This window comes from Mauremys reevesii, linkage group 10 (genome assembly GCF_016161935.1).
Source record: "Mauremys reevesii isolate NIE-2019 linkage group 10, ASM1616193v1, whole genome shotgun sequence".
Lineage (NCBI taxonomy): Eukaryota > Metazoa > Chordata > Testudines > Geoemydidae > Mauremys > Mauremys reevesii.
In genome coordinates this window covers 29586992-29607832 of record NC_052632.1, presented here as the reverse complement: position 1 = coordinate 29607832, position 20841 = coordinate 29586992, and the positions used below count along the sequence as shown (strand labels likewise).

Here is a 20841-nt window from a genome sequence, read left to right as displayed (position 1 = left end):
CTCTTCCACATCTTTCCTGTCTGAAAGTAATAGCTTGCCTAGAACGCAACCCCCGAAGAAAAACTGTTGGAACAGTGGAAAGGAAGACAAGGCAGCCCTGATTTGGAAGGGTTAGGACTCAATGATAGCCAATCTGTGCTCAGAATCTTATTTTTAGTGGCAGATGGTAACTGAGCTACAAGAATAACTGACTTCTAACTTTTAACATAGAATTCCCTCTTTTAAAAAAAGAGTAGCGTATTATAGCTGTAAAACATTGTAGTATGGGTGTGGTTTTGACATGTTTTAGAGGGAGACCCCATGAGTTCATGTGACACTTTTGTTTCCAATTTCCATTATCCCGTAGCCTCTGTTTTGCAGGAACTGACACAGCAGTTTTTCACTGCCTGGTCTGTTGAAACAGAAGGAAAGATGCACTTGTCGCTCTTGCATATTGCCCAACAGCACCACTACTTGTTAATCTTGCAAGTGGCAATATCCCTTTTAATAGAGAGACTCACCTATCTTTGTGTGGGAAGAGATAGCGCTATAGGAGTTTGCATGACGAAGAGCTGAAAGGGATGATTTTAAAAATCTTCCATTGATTATTTTCCCTTTCCTAGCAACAGTAAATGGAATAGACCCAGGAGGTGGGGGCAGCGGCAGTGGTAGCGGTCAACAGACTCCTTTATTTGAAACTTACTCTGATTGGGATAGAGAAATCAAAAGAACAGGCGCATCAGGATGGCGAGTTTGTTCAGTCAATGAAGGTTACATGATCTCTACTTGGTAAGTTGAAACAAAGAATGAAAAAAACAAACTAATTTGACTCTGGCATCACTCTGGCGCTCTAGTAGCTGTGGGAGAGATCAGATACCTTTAGAAAAAAACCAGCTGTATTTTGATGAGAGAGGAGTGTTTGTAAAGGTTCAGAATTTTCTATAAAGGTATCTGAGGCAATCTCCTTGAAGAGATGCCACCAGAGTTAAAGCAACTTGACTATCTTGTGGATCCCATAGCTAACTAATATATTCATATCAAATTAAGTGACAGAAAAAAAAATCAAGGTTCGTTTTCACTGTATTCTTCATAGTTTTTATCCTTCTTGTACAAACGATTATTATTGGTTAAATTAACACAAATGCACATGCCTGTAAAAGAAATATTAGCAAGATTTGAAGTTTTATAACAGGAAATGAGTAAAATAATGAAATCAGTTTGACCAGCTCTGACTGTTGCTGCTAAAGTGCTTCTGTACACACTCATTTATCTCAGTGGCCCGCTTTTGGTCTCCATCCGGGTCTGGTGCACTACAGCACTAAGACCAGTAAACTAGCAGTGCAGCAAGTGGTACTGTGGATTTGACTTCCTGTTCGGGCCAGATTTTTTTGGCATGCTTTTAGGTGTTTTGGTTGGAGGCGGGGAGAAGTATGTCCCTCTTTGCCCTTTCCCCCAACACGTACACAGCTGCAGCTAAGGACGGAGTGCAAAGGTGGTGTGTTTTATTTTTCCTCCTAATATCCAAGCAGTTGCCGTGGTGGGACCTAAGAGTGAGTGGCCCATCCACGATAATACCAGAAGTGCTAGTATCATGGGTGACTCACTAGGCACATGCAGTCAGCATTGCTATCCCTTTACTGTGATAAAATGTAGCCCGTATAACTTGGATTGTCATTCTGTGGCACGGGTTATTATGCACTAACACTCCTTGTTATGTCTTCTAGATTGTATCCTTTTTATTTCCAGAAAAGTAGATAAAACACATGAAAGAAAAATGACTTATCTGTGTTGTATTTTCCCCCCCCCCCAGCCTTCCGGAATACTTTGTAGTCCCATCTTCCTTAGCAGATCAAGATCTAAAGCTCTATTCTTACTCTTTTATTGGAAGGCGAATGCCCGTAAGTGTGAACTTTATTCTGTTGCTAATCACTGTTAATGTTCATGACAGTGATATGTGTATGAGTGAACATGGTTTGTGTACTGTATGTAGATACTCATGCTGTCAGGCAATACTAATAAATTATCTTTTTCTGTTAGCTTTGGTGCTGGAATCACTCTAATGGGAGTGCTCTTGTGAGAATGGCCAACATTAAAGATGTATTGCAACAAAGAAAAATAGATCAAAGGTAAACAATAACCTAGCATAAGTTCTTAACCAGACATGTATAATATGAGGCAAATAGTGCCTGTATGGGATACTTAGCTATACTTCATACTTGCGATGAGGGAGCCCCAAATCAGAATATCCTATAGCCCACTCACATAAGAGTTGCAGATTCCAGTTCAAATCCCTTCTCCCTCTCAGGTGGAGGGGGCACTTGAACTGAAGGTCTCCCATGTGAGTACCCCAACCACTGAGCTAAAAGTTGAGGGAGCTCCTCCTCCTCTTCCCTCCACCATTTTGAGTAAGCTCATCTATAGGCACCCAGTGTGGTAGGTGAGCTGTGAGCACCCTTGCCAGAACAGGCCACACAGAGTGGGTAGGTGGAGGCACGCTTGTATTTCCCTAGTTTTTGCATTGTGCTAGGCCTTAGATGTCCAGATACCAGGCGTGGGGCTACCATGCCGCACTCAGAAACATAAGTGCTAAGATAGCTTTGACTGCAAAAATTTAGTGGCCGAGCGAGTGTAGTCAGCCGAGCAGGGTTTTTTGAATCCTAGTGGGGACCTGATTCTGGGATTTAGGTGCCTAAAGTGACAGTTAGGCACCTAAGTCTTTCTGTGAATCTGGCCCTTAGTACCTTGCAGAAATTCACACGGCTTACAAGATCATTTGTTTGGGTATCTTTATAAAATCATTCTCAATATACATGGAAAAACAAAGCCATACATTTAAATAAAACGCAGAGTTGGGCCTCTAGTCAGCATCTCTATTGGCATACGCTTTTATATGCTGCTTTTGTATCATAGCTATTTTTAGAGCTATTGAACACTGAAAATTGACTCTAGATAATCAGTTATTTAGCTTTCATAATTTATACAATGTCCCTCAAACTTTTACTTCAACTGTTTGGGGTTTTGGTGGTCTAGTGATAGTCATAATACTTCAACATTACCTAATGCTTGTTATTTGCTTCAGTTTCCCTGACTGTAAAATTAGGGTTATAGGTTATGTAACTTTCTCAAGGCTATAGAGAAAGCTGGTGTCAGAACCAGGATTAAACTGAGGCGTTTAGGCTTCCAGTCCTGTTCACAGATCACTAGGCCAGGTCTCGTCTCATATACACTGGAATATATTACAAGAAATATCACGTAGTTGAATACCACCTAAAGGCTTTGTTGCTTACCACTTCTGTACTGCTGTCTATGATAGCTGTTTCTTATAGATCTTTAACAATGTACTGTTTTCAAATTTTCAAATTAATTTAGCTCATGTCTCAACAATAATGGGAACTGAATGTTTCTGAAATGTGTGTTAACAATTCTGCCTCCACATAGCATTCCATATGACCAAAAATGCATGACTTGTATTATAGCTGAATGCTAATCAGATGCATGTACTCTTCCATTTTGCTGTTTGAGCAAATAGCTTTGCTATGTAAGATAGCTGCCTTTGTAACTACAAGGAAAACCTTTTTTTTAAAAAGAGGAAACTGGGCACCTATTTTTAAGTGCTTTTAGTTGCTTGCACTTCCCTGTATTCTAAAGAACTTAGTTTGAAAAGCTTTCCTCCATGTCCAATAATACAGTTTGGGTTTTTTTTGTTAGGATTTGTAATGCAATAACTCGAAGTCATCCACAGAGAAGTGACGTTCACAAATCAGATTTGGACAAGTGTCTGCCTAATATCCAGGAAATCCAGGCTGCATTTATCAAACTTAAACAGTTATGTGTTAATGGTAGGTCACAATATCTTTATTCTTCTTGTATTGGGGTTTTGTTTTGTTTGTTTGTTTGAGGCATTGGGGGATATGGTTTCAAGAAAGCAAAGTGTCAGACTTCGTTAGGAAGCAACTAACTTACCTGGAATTGAAATTCTATATAAAGTGTGTTCATATGTGTATATTATAATATAGCTTCTGTAGATCTACATTCTCTTGCTCCTCTTTGAGACCTGGGGATAATCAAGCATGAGGTAAGCACATAAAATAGTCTGTGTGCTTTTCTGAGGGATGGTGTACCAAGTGCCTTCAACTGCAGATTTAAAGGCTTGTGGAAAATTATGGGTAGCATAGCTAGGGGTAACAAAACTAGCTACAGTAAATGGCTATTTAAAAATGCACCCAGACATTCCTACTCTTCTTGCTGCAGAACCTTTTGAAGAAACGGAAGAAAAATGGTTATCCTCACTGGAAAATACTCGTTGGCTAGAGTATGTCAGGTATGTACAAATATTATTACTAGAAAGCAGTCATTAATAATGTGTCCTTAATTTTTCACCAATGTTGATATGCAATAAAACAAACACAGATGGGATTTGTATATTGTAAAATGAATGTGATATACAGGGATTCTAAAGGTTTACACACTTAAACATTCTGCCTCTGTGTGTTCACCTGAATCCTGAAAAGACATAAATGGAATGCTTAACTTTAGCTACTTCAGTGGGACTTGTATGCTAAAAACTAAGCGCGCACACAAATCTTTGCAGGATCAGGACAATAATGGGCACCAAGACAAATGTACAATTAAGAGGCATTTATGTGGCACTACAATCCTATTGGAAACAGTTGAGGTTTTTATATTACTTGGGTATATATTGGATTTGGGATGAGATTTTCAAAAGTGCATAAGTGACTTAGGAGCATAGATTCCAGTGAAAGTCACTGGCATGAGTGCTCCTAAATCCCTTACGTATTTTTGAAAATCCTATTCTCATTTCTTAGAAAATGTGCAGTATCTGTAGACTTAATTGTTAAATTAAACCACTTTTTCTTTTTGCCTAGATCATTCCTGAAGCATTCTGCTGAACTTGTATATATGCTGGACAGTAAGCATGTCTCAGTAGTTCTGCAAGGTAATATAATTGTATAGCATGTTGTAATTGTCATGATTGGTAGGTTGGAATGTTAAGCGTGGTTTGGTAAACTACATTTGTGAGCTGTATACTTTACTGAAGTGTTGAAAGGCAATGATTTAAAATATTTCCAGTTCATAAAATTCCCTCCCTGTAGTTGACTGTACCTGGATTGTAACATAGCCAATAGTACCTGGTAATATTTCCAGATCAGAATGTTTGTCAACTCTAGCTACATTATCTTGGCACGTGATGTTGTCTTGGTCATTCCCCAGATCATGTGCTACTTCTAAGAATTACTTCAGTGTCGGGCAGTGTTGATTAATTGACTCTGAAATTCCTTCTGGAGGTAGTAATGCCAGAAATGGTATTTAAAATAGTACTCCATACCAATTCAGAGTGCCTCTAGGTCAAAAAGAGAGTTTAGAAGCTCTCCATTAATTTCAGCCCATCTCAAATTGTAGGCATCTGTTTTTTGGACAAACACTTAGCAGGTTGAGTAAGGGTTATTCACATATCAGTACTGTATATAGTTAGAAAACTTAACTATAGTGTGATGTTCACTGAGATAAAGTTTCTGACTATATTGAAACACAACAATCTCGAGATGGTGTATTTTGAAATTCACTAGAAGGAGAACACTAATCCGAATTACCAATTTCTGCCCTCTGACCTCTTTAATTATATACACATATATATTCAAATGCTCTTAATGTTTTCCACAGAGGACGAAGGACGGGACCTGAGCTGTTTCGTAGCCTCCCTCATTCAAGTAATGCTGGATCCCTATTTTCGGACAATTGTTGGATTTCAGAGCCTGATACAGAAGGAATGGGTCATGGCAGGATATCAGTTTCTAGATAGGTGTAACCACTTAAAAAGAGCTGACAAAGAGGTAACTATGTTGTATTGATAGCTAGATCACATGCATGAAGTGAAATGACTTGACCCCATAAGCTAATGTCCGAAATTTTAATGTGAATTTTTTCAGTACTTTCTAAAGATAGGAAGCTAATGTATAAAAAAAGAAGAATTATTAATCAGATGAATCTCCTTTTTATCCTCAACTGTTGTATAAGAATCATTAATACACTCGGTGAAATCAAGTGTCACTGTTGATATTGATGTTATAATCATGCTAGATTTGAAAAGGCTTATTCTGTCTTATCCCATGTTTTACAATAATTAAACTATTGGGTCCCAAGACTTTGACCAAGCAAGGATCTCAGGAGCCTCTTTTCAGCAGCACCTGTTCATTTCCTCACCCCCTTTTTTACATACAAAGCCAGACCAGTATGCGGTTACTGCTGCAGTTATCACAATACCCATCTGATAAAGAAGCATGTGAAGCAACGTATATAGTCTGTTTCGCAATTTTCAAATTACAATCTATGGTTCACTTGCTGGTGGTTCATGAATTGGTGGATGGCAACATGGTACCTGGCTTTGGTGGTCTTCAGACACTTCTACGGTATTCCAGGCTCTACACTGCAAGAAAGAGACTGGAGGCCTGTAAAATTAGCTGGAAACAAGGAGGAGCAGCCTAACAGTGTCTCTTGGGGTGGCACTTAAGGAGAATAAAAAGAAACCCCCCCTCAGGGATTGGAGCCACTAGCAGGAATAGAGCTGCCATGCACCAGCAGCAAAGAACATGTCTGGGAGCAAAGGAAATAATGCAGCTAGGCAAAAGAATAGGGGAAAAAAAGACAACTCAGGCTCAGGAAAACATGTGGAAAATGGGGGAGAAGAGCAGATGAGATTGCGAGAGGTTGAAATAACAAAGAACAGAAAGAGACAGCACAGTTAACTTCTTTCCAGACACTCATTGCACTGTAGAGAGAAAACATTCATTACTTTACCAATACTTTGTCAGGCATAGGATTACTGTATTTGAAGCAAGGGTGTTTTGTAATTATGATCCACTGAGATGTTCTTTTGAGATGAATCTTGGTTCATTCTGCAAAAAAAAAAAGTGAGGAAATATCTGAAAGGCAAAAGTTAAATAAAATATTGCTAGAGCTGAAAAAATATATAGAAACGCCTCTTGGAATTTCCTCTCCGCCTTAGCAGCTGAATCCAGTGGGTTTTTTCTTTCTGTAGTATATTTTGACCTCATTAAAGTTTTTTTTAATGGAAATTAACATTTTTTACGACCTGTAGAATCAATGGTTTTAATGCCAGAAGGGGCCATTTATGATCATCCAGTTCACTTCCTGAATAGCACAGGCCATACAATTTTACCAGGCGGTTCCTGAATTGAGCCCATAACCAAGGAAGAATAACAAAAAATAGGTATTCAGGTAGATTTTAGATAGTTTAAGCGACTCCAGATATCCTTAAGCTCATCTTAATTTATCTGCAGCCCCACAACCCATACAATTATTACCAAGATTTGGAGTGGCTGCTTTGAGCAAATTCTAGTACTAATTTATGGCTACAGAGCACGTTCTAAATTTAAAAGAAACCAACCATCTTTTCTTCCTTTGTAGTTCAGTAAAGATGGGTCATTTGTTTTGTAAGCTAAATTTCAAGTGAAATGTTATGAAAATAGACACAATGATTCTAAATGTGGCTGGAAAGATGCCTCCCCTTTCCAAGTACTATAATTTACAGGTCACAGCCTTCCTGTGGTTTTGTTACAGAGAGATTTTCTGACTGTACAAATAGCAATTTAAATCTGTGTCTGAATGAGAACACAGACTGAGAAAATGTAGTCTTCAAAATATTTCCTCCCATTCCCCCCCCTGCCCCCGCAACTCACAAAATGTGGTATTTGTCTAAGTCTGGAGATGATATTGACACTATAATTCCTTTGTACCACTTACACTTGTTGGACAGGACATGAAATCAACCCATCCTGTCACTTTACGTTACTACGGTTTCCTGAGTTATCTGAGTCATATAATCACATATTCTATCATCAAGAGGGTGAAAATGCTAAACTTGGGTATTGGGTATTTGTATCATAGATTCTATGTGATTTCTGTTTAGCTACAAACTTCCCCTCCCTATGAGAAGCATACTAAATTTGTTGTTAGGTACCCTAATGAGGATGTTGGGGGTAACAAGTTGGTAAGGTTTTGGCAAAGGTTACATTACTTCTAATTATTGTCCATTTATTCTCAAGTCTCCCTTGTTCTTGATGTTTCTGGACTCGATTTGGCAACTGCTAGAACAATATCCATCAGCCTTTGAGTTTTCTGAAACATATTTGACCATATTGTATGATAGTACACGGATCTCATTGTTTGGCACCTTCCTTTTCAACTGTCCTCACCAGCGAGTAAAGCAGAGCACTGTGAGTATGACGAAGTGTTACCTTTATCTTTAAAATAATTGATCTTAGGCCCGAGTCTTTCTCGGAGGGGGGAAATCACAATCTAAACTAAATGGCATTTATTCACTTTTGCAAAATGATGTCACAATTGCAATATGAGCTTTTCAGAGAAATATTGAGCAAAAATATTCAGTGCATGATGCGTGTTCATCGGCTTGTCCCTGCAATGCTCTTTGCGTATACTGAAAATGGAAACCGGGGGGGGAAGCACTCTACTTACTTTATTTCTAAAATAGCATTGTTATTAACAAGTGCTTCATCGTTTCCTTCATCTGTAATCCCATAGGAGTGCTGCATACTTGCAATGGGATTAGTATGCAGCTTCCTTTCATCTGCATGATAGACAGTGACTTGCATGGTATCTAAAGCTACAAACTTTGAAATCTCTTGTGACAGGGCCACATAATTATTTAAAAACACCCAATGACAGCTTTATAAAAAGAATCCTAAAAGTCTGAGTAATAGTGATCAAGTACTATTTATACAGAAAGAGAGAACAGTGGTGCTTAAGCCTAAAAAGGGCCTCTGATAGATATCTAAAAAAATCCCAACCTTCAAAGGAAGCACACACACAAATGGGTGACTTGTATACGCTGCATGCAGGGTAAAGAATAGTTTGTCACATGTATCTCCCAGGGTAGGACAAAAACCAGGAGACCTAAATATTTCTCAGTTATGTTTTCTACTGTTATTACTCTGCTTAAAAGAATCAATGACTCTTAGAACCGTGCAAGTAAATTCTATTATACACCAACACAAAAACAAAATTATTTAACCTAGAATTAAGATTGTAAATATTTACCCGTGTTCTTTCAGTGCCCCCCCCGCATTGTTTTCTCAAACAAATGTTAGCATAGAAATAAAAGCTTAGAAATTTCATTTTTAAAAAGAAAATAAACGTTAAAAATTATGGAAATGTGGTTATCATCAACTAAACATTAGCTCTGCCCAAGCATTGCCACCCACTTAACAAAATAAAACCAGGGTTCATTTCTGTCCTCCTGTAGTGGTCACCTTGGTTGCCCTATATAATTTGACATTTGGTCTCTAGCCACCCACGCTGTAAGCCATGCCCCCTGCTCTCTGAGCTGCATGCAATAATTAGATTTGTAAGTAATTAAATTAGTTTGTTTTTTAATATGTCTGAATATTCCTTCTTGCAGGAATTCGCTATAAGCAAAAACATCCAGTTGGGTGATGAAAAAGGCCTAAAATTTCCTTCTGTTTGGGACTGGTCTCTTCAGTTTGCAACAAGAGATCGCATGCTTTTTCACAACCCCTGGTATATTGGAAAGAGTGCACCATGTGTACAAAATGGGTCTGTGAAAAGTTTTAAACGAACAAAGGTAATAACAGAATTACACTGAAATCAAACTTCTGCCAATGGACTTCTCCTTTTAGCAGCTTAGTTACAATGCCATTATTGCTTGATGTTCCAGCCTATAGATAAGGCATTAAAAATGAATTTCTCTAGAGGTACAGCTCTAGAGTGTTGGACCATATGGCTTCCAATGCATTCTCTGGTATGCTTGGGCTTACTGCCGACACAAGAGACTTACTGCATCACTGCAGCTATTGTGTGATGTAAGGGTGCTTTGGATTAACACAGTTTTCCATATTGTTTCATAGATCTTTCGAGTTTTTTCATAGATTACTGATTTGTTTCCATTGTTTAATATTGTAGAATTCAGTTAAAATTTATTTACAATTATTTTATTAGGTCATGAACAGTTAAATTATTTGCCATGAAAGCCACCCCAGTGATTAGACTCACAACTTTACTGTGGCTGTGAAAGGATGCCTCACTTCTAGTCCCCCAGTGGGGAACTGTAGGCACACATGAATAGCGCCAGCTGTAGCAAATTAAATCTGAGGAAAATTAACCATGTTTATTTCATATCTTTTTCTGCAGAAAAACTACAGCTCAACGCTGAGAGGAATCCCCCCATCGTTAAAGAATGGGATCATCAACGAGCAAGAGTTTCTTCCAAGAAGAAATTCACTGATCCTAAAACTGAAACCAGACTTTCTTCAGCAGATGGATAGCCAGACTAATAGCATGGAGCAGTATTTCAGAGAATGGTTCTCAAAGCCTGTTGACTTGCATGGTGTAATTCTACCACGTCTGTCTGGAACACACATAAAACTGTGGAAACTTTGCTACTTCCGCTGGGTTCCTGAGGCCCAAATTAATAACGGTGGCTTCATCACTGCCTTCCATAAAATCTCTGTGCTGACAGACCAAGTTGACATGCTAAATCAGAGTCTTCGGCAGTACAAAAGCAGCTCTTCTTTGCAAGCAAACTGTTCAGAACTGGATCAAAGCAGGATGTACTTCAGAGCAAATGGGTTAAATGACAATGCTGGGCCCCCAGATTTTCTCTCTTCCTCATTCCCATTTTCTCCAATAGGGAATTTATGCAGACGGAGCATTCTGGGAACACCCTTAAGTAAATTTTTAAGTGGTGCCAAAATCTGGCTGTCCACTGAGACACTTGCAAATGAGGACTAAGATATTGTGATGCTTAAACATATGGGGGGAAATCATAGACCATTGTGTCTTCTCTTAAGTTAACACTGCTAACTGCGGCATCTGAAGCTGTAATAATTTTATTTACAAATATTACATAAGTTTTGCACAAATATTTAAAAGCAAAGCAAATCATGCTTCAAATCGCACAATTTTGTTTTCAGTAGTTGTCATGTAAACTTCTTGTCTGGTTTCTGACAATTTCGTCTGTTTCCTAGGTCTGGCTCATTATGTAAGATCAGCGATTTCACTCACTAATGCAAAGGTTGAGTGTGGTCACTAATCAGGTTTTCTTTTTGTTTGCAATGTCTGTTTTCCCAACTGTTGACTGAAGCTAATCTTACGTCAACACAGATTAGCAAATCAATTTGGTGAAAACAAACATCAAGGACATTTAGCATTAATGTAGCCATATTGACTGGCAGTTGTAGAAATATGGGAACAAACTACTTTGTCACAGTACAGGTTTAGTAAGGACACATTTATATGCATCCATACTATCTTTCTGTGACTTGGTTTACTTAGTTAGCGTATGTTGCATTGGTGTAGTGTGTACTGGTTTTTGTTTTCAGTTACCCTTTAGAGAGACACTTCAGATTTTTGTTCAATGTCATGAGCTTGCATTTAGTTCACAGGAACTGACTTCAGGACAATATGCACTGTTAACCTTAAAATGTTCACTGTAGAGAATATTATTGTAGCCTTAGAAGTGCCTTTAATTGGAATAAAATATTAGTAAGATGTGTCTAACGCACCATGAAACTTATTTGTTTTTCAATAGCTTAATGAACTGCCCACTAATGTAAACATAATATAATTCATAAAAGCAACTCTGGAAATCACCAAAAAGCCATTTAGCCTTCTGAACAGAAACTTTAAATGACAAATATGCAAATTAGCAGGGAAACTTTCTCTAGCCTAAACAGAGACTGATTTCCTGTCAGTCCCAGAAAATAAAGAACCTTATTCTACCACTTCTAAAACGACTTTATTTCTTATGTGTCCATTTACAGGAGTGGAGATTGTGCGGGGAAAGTCCTCCCCCCCCCCCCCTTGAACTAACTACAGATTAGTTAGGGATGTATTCTTTTGGCTTCCTCTCACAATCCATTTTTTTAAAAAGTAGCTCCGTGAATTTTTTTTCCTCCAAATTTAAAGATAAAGCAGATTGAAAAATGAGAAATCATTTTTTGCCAAACAGATTTAAAAAACAAACAAACTTGTTTTGCAGCAGGCAAGAGCTGGTTAGGAATTTTCCCATTTTTTTGGTTGAAGAAACATTACTTGAAGCTGAGCAGAACACTTCAATCAATGTGCCACAATATTATAGTAGCCAATTATTTTTTCCAAGAAGGTCTGGTTCCTGCAAAGTTTTCCTCAAAATAGCTGAGATACACTAGAATAAGTAAAAATTACTCAGAAGTCTGTTGGAACAACAGGTTGGCTTTTCTGTTATCTTGGGCAAAGCTTTCCTGGGCCTGATTCTTGATATACAAGACCTCAACCTGTGTGCTAATTTTTGGTACCATATATTAAAATTAATAAACCACTTTGAGCAGTAAAATAGATTTTCTAAAACGGTTAATGCTCATAAGAGTCAATTTTGGAATTACCAAAGTTTGGTGAGTAAATTACTTTAATAAGTACTCGGGGGAAACTGTGTTAATATTTGGGCTGTTAATCTTTAAAAAAAAATACAAGAACTACTTGTGTAAGGATTTCTAGCTTGTATTTTCAGTTCATACAATCTGTATTTTACATGATACAGATGTTCTTGTTGGTAAATACTATGCCTTTAAAAAAACTGCCTAAATCTCTATTTAGCAACCAGAATAGGGTAGTTTCCAGAATCTGGGGGCTAAGCAAGCACAAGTGGTGTGTTATGCTAGTTAGTGGTATCCAGGTTACTCTAAAAATCTGTTTCATCCTTAGGGCCTGATTCTGAGAACTAATCACTCCTATGGATTTGTTTTAATGTATGGTTGAAAGGCAGTGCCTACTAATGTATAGTTCAGGACCTGCCCAACTGTGTAAACTAATACGTTCATTTCCCACTGTAAAAAGCTGCCTTCCTGACAATACCGACTGCTCTGAATTTGCCTAATGGCCCTTATGTCTTGCAAGTAGCTCTGCGGACTGAGTACATATCTACAGCTATCTTCCCTACACACAAGCTCACATCTCTTTAAAGTCGTTGGCAATTTTAAAATTAGGTACTATTAGTGTTTTGTAAGAGTAGACAAACTATAAACAAGCTTATTTTTATATCATTTGTTTTCTAACCACATGCACTGCTTTGGTTGAAGTAGGCTGTTGTATTGTGATTATTTTGCTAGACTGTAATGATATTAAGAACATACCTAGTGAGATATGAAATGCTGGTTGATGTGGTCAAAGAACAACTCTAATGCCTTTAGCTACTGCTGATGTCAGAAGTCATGGTAGTGCAATGTCTTTCAGTGAATTGCTGCCATGTACCAAAGAAATGCTTACAAATTTAGAAACCTACTGAAGTGAGTGTGTGTATTTTTTTAAACATGCAGGTAAAATACCACTCTAATATGAAACCACCTTTGTGCTTTTAATGATGTAAGATCAAAGGTTTTGGCTGTTAATCTCAGATAGAAATATATTAAAACCAAAAACTTTCTAATCTTTTTATTTAAGGAAAGAATAAAACATCAATCTGCATCCAACAAGAGACTGAACAACTGGTTTCCTAAATCCCTTTGGGCAATAGATTGCTAATGGTGTTGCTGCAGCAGGTTACAAAGTTGACCATTTTAATTGAAACTAAAACCATTGTGCCTAATGCTGATGACTTAGTCAATAAAGTAGAATTGCCAGGAGGAATACAAAACCCTGGCACTGAGGTTGTGAATGTGAAGTAAATTAGACTGTTAATAAAAGATCATACCTTTCCACTGTAATGCTGTTTGTTTTACTGATGTAATAAAAATGGTGCAGGAGTAGAAGAGGCTGCAGAAAGATTATGAGGCAGTATTTGTTCTATGTAGCCCATTTGATGTTTTTTCAGTACCTCCGTCTTACTTTTTTTTTTCCCTCTTGATTTGAGAATGTTGTGTCATTATTTGTGTGACCTTTTCAAACTCCAATAACCTACTTTGGTTAGACGAGAGACAGGGTGTGAAGTAACTTTGTTTTGTTGGCATCCTTATTGAGGAGTTAGAAAGATCTTTCTTGTTTTGCCCTAGACGAAGGAAGTAATCTCTGCTTACTACAGAAAATACCCACCGTATGGAATATGTAGCCATCTAACTAGCTGCAAATTTGATTAAATATTGGGTATGCAGGTACCATAGCAGTTGTCCCTTTAAGGGCATAATCATTTCAAGTCATGCTAATATATAGCATAAGTAGCAATACTATCCTCAAAAGCATCCATCATACAATGGACAACATTAATCATTACATCTCCATTCTCTTACTTCTGTACAGCCCCCCCATAAAGACATTTTAAAATCTTCTGTTAAAAGCTTAATTTTATTGTGTCTAGTCTGAGCCTCCACTTAACCTACTGTAATGCCTTAGTGGGAAATGATACTACTGTGTAATCACCTTTGAGGGAGTTAATTCTTTGTAAACTGAATGTTTGCACTCCCTTGCCCCTCTCCCTTTAGCTGGTGACTCGCCAATGGTCCATGCAGGGAAGTAGGACGGCTGGCATTGGGCTCGTATACTTAATGGCATTTAACTCTAAAAGGGCTCAGCCAATTAAACCATTTTAAGCACCAAAGTGAGACCATAGTCAATTGGATGGCACAGCTGTCTGTAAACTAGTGAACAGTGCATCTAATTGCTTCCAAAATATCAGGGATTGTGCAAGGTCTCAGAAGAAACAGGAGCATATAGTGAGCCCTTAGCATCTGGTGACCAGACTCATCAGCTTTAAGCAAGTCTGTAATTGTCTATACATCAAAACTGGTTAATGGGAGCCATTACTACAGTTAAGCATCAAACTCAAGTATCAGAGGGGTAGCTGTGTTAGTCTGGATCTGTAAAAGCAGCAAAGAGTCCTGTGGCACCTAACAGACGTATTGGAGCATGAGCTTTCGTGGGTGAATATGAAAGCTCATGCTCCAATACGTCTGTTAGTCTAAGGTGCCACAGGACTCTTTGCTGCACCCTAACTCAGCTCTTCTCATTATCCCACTAGCCTTAAAATTGTAATATGCTGAAAGATTTGTCCCACATGGTACATCATCCAGTGGTGTGTAATTACTAGCTAGCTTTGATTTAGTAAACTAAACATATCAGTATAGCCAGGGGGGTGGAAGGTGGCTGCCTGAGTAATACAGGCATGACCTTGAGCTAGTCTGCTCATGCACATCTGCCCATTATTGCAGATGTACCTTGAGCCAGAAAGAAATAAGAAAAGGGGAGGGCACAGATTAGATTGCAGGGAGGTGAGGGATGGAAGGATCCTCCTGTTTTTCCTACAAAACATGCTTTGAGTTATGGCAGTTTGGAGCATATTTGATTACGTTCAGACAACTGAAATGTAGGCACAGCTGCCAGATTATCTTCCTTAGTTAAGATCCCCTATGTCACCTCTGTTCTACTTAAAGAAAACCTTGAGCTCTTTTTCCACTTTGGAGACCTGATTTACAGTAAATAAAACCTGTTCATTTTTTACCAAAACAAGCACCTGTCTTAAATGTTTTTATTAGGTCTTGACCAATGGAATTTTTATCTAATGTCCTTGGTGACAGGTTCTTAAAATAAGAGGCAACCATTAGCACATATTCATTTTTTATTTTTTAAAATAGTCAATTCTCCCCCCTCCCCATCAAACATGTTTGAGACAGTTATAGTCAACTGAGGCGTTTACTTTTAGCTCCAACTGCAGCCACATGACAAACTTCTACAGCAGCTCCCAGCTTCTTCAGTTCATCCAGCCAAATCATCTGTTTGTGGGAGAGGCGATCATTGGGACCCTTAACTTCCACCAGCTGAAATGTTAAAGTTAAAAAAAAATTAATCCTATGCTTCGGTTTAGGAACTGAAAGCATCAACCAGGCACATTGTACCACATAAGAGCATTCATACCTTTCACTATAAGAATGGTTGTTAAAAGGTAAGGGGAAGCTGTTGCAGTTTTTAAACAAAATGTGAATACTTACGTTAAAGAATGGAAGTTAATTTAAGTACACAGGTTGATGAATTATAAAAATTGTCTGTTAAAGGACAGTTAGTAATTGGACAGCTATAAGTAAAAGTTATAGTAGAAAATCCTATTAGGTACCTGTTTCTTTGACCACGTGTCCTGAACCAACCAAGTTAAAGTAAAGTATTTTATATAATCCACAGTTCCTGGGGAACCCCCACATCTGAGCCACGTGTAGTTGAAGACCAACTTTAAGTAGATGTATGTTCATGCAAATATCCCAGACAGACAGTTTTTGGAATGCTACTACACTTAAAGACTCCTGCAGCCAGGTTCTGGCCTATATCTACTTTTAGTGCCTCTTCCCCTGCCTTTTATGAGAAATCTGTGTGTTTAAAAAGTTACCACAACTTATCCCTTAGCAGCCCAACGCATCATTTTCTAACCTCTGCCCACCCTACGCCAGGGTCCCCTAGTTGCTATAAACCTAAAAATGCAATGCTCTACTACAGGTGGGTAAGTGCTATCTACAGTAAATTGAACAGACCCTAAAACTATATCACGTAATGTCTCCTTCAAGTAAAGCTTTCCTTACCACTTTTGGGAAGACCACAGTTTGGTGCAAAAGGAAAGTTTACAATCCACTCCAGTAAGCTCTCCCCCATCTCAGTTTACCTTTCACAACTGTTAGCCAGCCACCGGGTTCCTTACCAGACAAAATTACCTTTGCCTTGCCTCTCATTCAAAATGGCTCTAACGTTATATCTGGACAAAACTAAGGCTTTCCAGTACACAGTTCTGGTGGAGGGTCCCAGCAGGAAGATTAAAGACTTCTGCCACTCTAGCTTATGGTCAGAAGTTCTTGTTCGGCAGAGAAACCTGTACCCTTAAGCACAGGAAGACTCGGTGGAAGTATTTCAAGGCAGCTACCACCAGGCTGATGTGCTTCGGAGGACATGACTTTTGGGTCTAGGGTACTGAGAAGTGTTCTCTTATCAATTCCCTGGTAGTCCAGGTGGGGTAGCAGAGCTACAGCACTTACATATAAATTACTGGTCATATGCCACCAGTCTGGAACAGCCTTTGCTGATGGAGCCTTAGCTGAAAAGGTATGGTGGGTAATTAACTCATAAATCCATACTAATCCATCTGGCTTTATAGCTTTTTTTTTTTTTTTTTTTTTTTTAAGTTCAGGGCTACAGAAATTCTGTTTAGGGCAAAGGTGACCCAATAATTCCAGACTGGTGTATGCAGGTATCTTTCTTTACAAGTAAAAATTCTAGATTAGTAGTGTTGGCAGAAAACAATTAGGTCCCCACTGCCTGGAGCAGGAGGCTTGATAATGAGGTAGTGTGAATTTCCACACAACAGGGCTACCGGTGCCAACTTCCCTTGCATGTGCACAAACCAGAGCAACAGCAACACAGTCCGGCACTGTAAATTACATTCCCTGCCACACAGTACATGTTCAGCTACCCAGGGTCCCTTGGAAGAACTCTACAATGAACATTCTACCCACTGTCACATTTTTATTCCTCTGTCCTCCTGGGTGTTCACTTTACTCCCCTCCCACATGCAGGTCTTCAGTTTTAAAGTAGTGTTTGATTACATACCACAGTCTGAGTAAAAGCAGCAGAACACGCACAGAATTGTAACAGTGCCTTATGAATTAGCAGAGCTATAGTGAGCAGTATGTGTAGCGCTACCTGCCCTGTCAACATTATTATACTGAAATTACTGTAAAGCAATCATCTGTGGCCCCCTGAACCATTTGGTATTCATCCGCAGAGACCTACTTGGTCACTTAGTGCTGGCTCTCTTCCAACTAATAAACCACTAAAAGGCAAGCTAAAATGATATCAATAGTTTCCATATAAGCAACTGCTGCAGTGCTATGCAAACCAAGCTAGTCCACAGGTCTATGAATAGCTTGTGGGCCACACTACAAAAAACGTTTGAAGACCCCTGCTATGACAGATGGAAGCTTTTCTTTTACTTCCATGCCATTTAGGATCAATTGAGTATTTCAATTTAAGTTTAAGGGAATATCCCGAGTATGCTGCATTCACGTCAAAGCTAAGAACATACCTTGAAGCGGTGTTCTTGCGTACTCCACACGACTAGATCAGGAAGACCCCCTCTGCAATGGCGCAGATCTTTGGAGAGCCTCCTACATACACCACTCAGAAAAGGTCCCCCAAAGCAAGCCACTAGACTCTGCAAGTACATTAATAAAAGAAGTGCCTTTATCTTGCCATTTCCAGTCTTGCAAAAGTAAGCCAACTTAATGCTATTTCTCGGTTTTCTTTTTTGCCATTTGCTTAACACATCTCACATATTCCCTGCAATTAGGCTCCTCCAACATTCCCAGCTGTGGTACAGGAAAACTGGCAACAGGGTCACAGAGTACTTCTATGGGCTGTTCTACACTATCGCGGTAAATCGATCTACGTTATGCAACTTCGGTTACATGAATAACATAACTGAAGGCAACGTAGTTAGATCCACTTACCGCGGTGGCTATACTGTGCTGTGTCAATGGGAGAGCGTCTCCCATTGACTTCCCTTATGATTCTCGAGGAAGTGGAGTACACAAATCAATGGGAGAGTGCTCGCCCATCGATTTAGTGTGTCTTCACCAGACCCACTAAATCGACACTCACTGCATCGATTTCAGCAGTGCCAATCTACTGGTAAGTGTACACATAACCTATGGACCAAAAGAGAACACTGGTTCAAGCACTAGCTTAAGACTTAGGAGACCTAGATTGCCACAGAATTCCAGGGTGACTTTGGGCAAGTTGCTTAGTGCCTCGGTTCCCCATTTATCAAATGGAAATAACAGCACTTCCCTAACTCACTGGGATGCACATTAAGCATTGTGAGGTACTCATATTATGGCAACGGGGACCAGACAAGTCCTTAAATTGCTAAACACATATGTGATTTAATACTAAGGGCTGGATTCACAAATGGAATCTCCCTCAGGCCCAGCGTTGAAGCTGTTTCACTGTGGATAAATAATGAAAGAATCATTGGACCAGCTTGAGAGGGAGCAAGCATGAGGATGACACTACAGGCTGATGGTTAGCAGCTGAGAGACCCAGGATCCAATGACTTCTTTTTAAAATTATTATTGCAAAGGAGAACAGCTTCAACAGGAGAGACTGAGGGAGCCCCACATGAGAATATCCCAGAATTCAGTGGTTAGAGCACTCACTTGGAGCGGTGACAGATACTTATTCAAATCCCTTCTTGCCCTCAGGTGGGAGGGGGACTTGAACCAGGTGACTACCCTAACCAAAGCTAGGAGGGAGGTGGTCCTCCCCACTGCCCAGCTTCTTGCCAAAACAGCACAGGGTCTAACGCCCTGAGAAGGTTCCCCCGGAGAATCCCAAGCAGAGGGAGGTGCCTCCCTCCAGCTCAAATTTAGGCACCTATCTTCAAGAGGAGCAGGGTTTAGCACACGTCTCTCCCCTTGCCCTTTCCCATTAGCTGGTTTAGGTGAGAAGCCACCTAGCATGCTGGCTTTTGCTAATCCCATTCTGAGACACCTTTCACCCCACCTTTCTCATTGTACAGGAGCCTAGGCACTGAACTCAGGCTTTGTGAATCCCAGTGATGGTCTAGGCACCTATGAGTTAGGCACGGCCATACTCAGGGTCACCAGGCCTGAGTTACTTCATGAAACTAGGCCTAAGTGTGATGAGATGTTTGTTATTTTACCTGAGCCTGCTGGAGAGAAGTAAACCGGTCCCAGCTAACTAGTGCTGCTGCTTTTCCCTCTTGAGCATTCCAGACATTGGCAATCATCTCTTTCAGGGTCTCTGAGGAAGCTGCGTGCAGTAGCTGGAGTCTAGATTCAATGGCGTCCTTCCTGTTCTCATAGAAGCTGTCAGTATACAAATCCAGGGGGAATGCCTGTATGAAAATGGAAACACACGCCTCAGCAGCTGGAGCCTGACAATTCAAGGGCACTTGGAGAAATGGAGATTCTGAAACTGTAAATACTCTGCTTTGAATGTTGAGCTACAATTTAACTTGAATCCTGCAGGTTTAAAGAAAAGTAATTTAAAAACACAGCAGCCATCGAAATCTTGGTCTAACGGAATAGATTACACTTACACATTTAAGATTACTGCACCAAACACTAACCACATTCAAGAGCCTAACGTATTGGTCTAATGAACCAAAGCATCTAATTAATGAAGAAGAGTCAGTTCTAGGATCTTGTTAATTTAGCAATGTTTAACCTGAGGCTCCCCTTTTACCCAGACATATCTCAAGGTCCACAAAAGAAGCTAAGAACTTAGGGCCCCTGGAGGTACTACTTAACCCTTCAGGGTAATAGTCTGCATCAAGAATGTAGACACAGAAGAAAATATTCCCCCGTGAAATGAGTGACAAAGAAAATGACACCCTGGGGAACACACGTTTCCAGAAAGTGTATTGAATTTCAAACATCACTACACACTGCATGGCGTCGTGCTATTCCATAAGATGGGGAGAGAGCAATGGTTCTGTTTTCCTGTCTGCACAGAGAACAAAGGCTCTATAGAATAGACGGGTTTTCAAGCAGAAAAATCCCAGCTCCCATGTTCTCCTCCTATCAGTTGCCCATCTAGTCTCTCATGCCTGTGCTCGCTGCATAGTGACGATGACTGAAGTTTGGATTTCTGATTCGCACTTCAGAGATCTGGATTTCAATCTTCCTCACTTTGCTGCTGCATGTGAGCTCAGAGCAGAGCACAGTGTAGGAACCAAAAGCAGGGAAGGAAGAATAAGAGAGGTGGGAGAGGTGAGCTTTCAACCTCTTATCTGCTGAGGCATGAGTCTCCTGCCACCTTTAAGCTGTGTTAATAAATGAAACTCGCCACACAAAGGGCCAGCTGTGAAAGAGCTTTACAGAC

The 20841-nt window shown here is 39.6% G+C and overlaps 2 protein-coding genes across 9 annotated transcripts in view; one reads left to right on the top strand and one right to left on the bottom strand.

Moving 5' to 3' along the window:
* MTMR10 (myotubularin related protein 10) overlaps window positions 1–13794 on the top strand; it is a 65063-nt gene extending 51269 nt beyond the window's left edge. For both annotated transcript variants that reach the window (XM_039492024.1, XM_039492025.1), the window contains exons 7-16: window positions 603–768; window positions 1790–1877; window positions 2017–2105; window positions 3688–3818; window positions 4231–4300; window positions 4866–4936; window positions 5662–5831; window positions 8064–8234; window positions 9437–9619; window positions 10186–13794. In XM_039492024.1, the coding sequence (XP_039347958.1) occupies window positions 603–768; window positions 1790–1877; window positions 2017–2105; window positions 3688–3818; window positions 4231–4300; window positions 4866–4936; window positions 5662–5831; window positions 8064–8234; window positions 9437–9619; window positions 10186–10785 (1739 nt within the window). In that variant the 3' untranslated portion in view covers window positions 10786–13794. The remainder of the gene's footprint in view (window positions 1–602; window positions 769–1789; window positions 1878–2016; window positions 2106–3687; window positions 3819–4230; window positions 4301–4865; window positions 4937–5661; window positions 5832–8063; window positions 8235–9436; window positions 9620–10185) is intronic.
* A 1765-nt stretch (window positions 13795–15559) lies between these two features.
* Window positions 15560–20841, bottom strand: part of FAN1 (FANCD2 and FANCI associated nuclease 1) — a 39595-nt gene continuing 34313 nt past the window's right edge. For all 7 annotated transcript variants that reach the window (XM_039493087.1, XM_039493090.1, XM_039493085.1 and 4 more), the window contains 3 exons: window positions 19658–19852; window positions 18020–18148; window positions 15560–15776 (listed from right to left, as the gene is read on the bottom strand). In XM_039493087.1, the coding sequence (XP_039349021.1) occupies window positions 15639–15776; window positions 18020–18148; window positions 19658–19852 (462 nt within the window). In that variant the 3' untranslated portion in view covers window positions 15560–15638. The remainder of the gene's footprint in view (window positions 15777–18019; window positions 18149–19657; window positions 19853–20841) is intronic.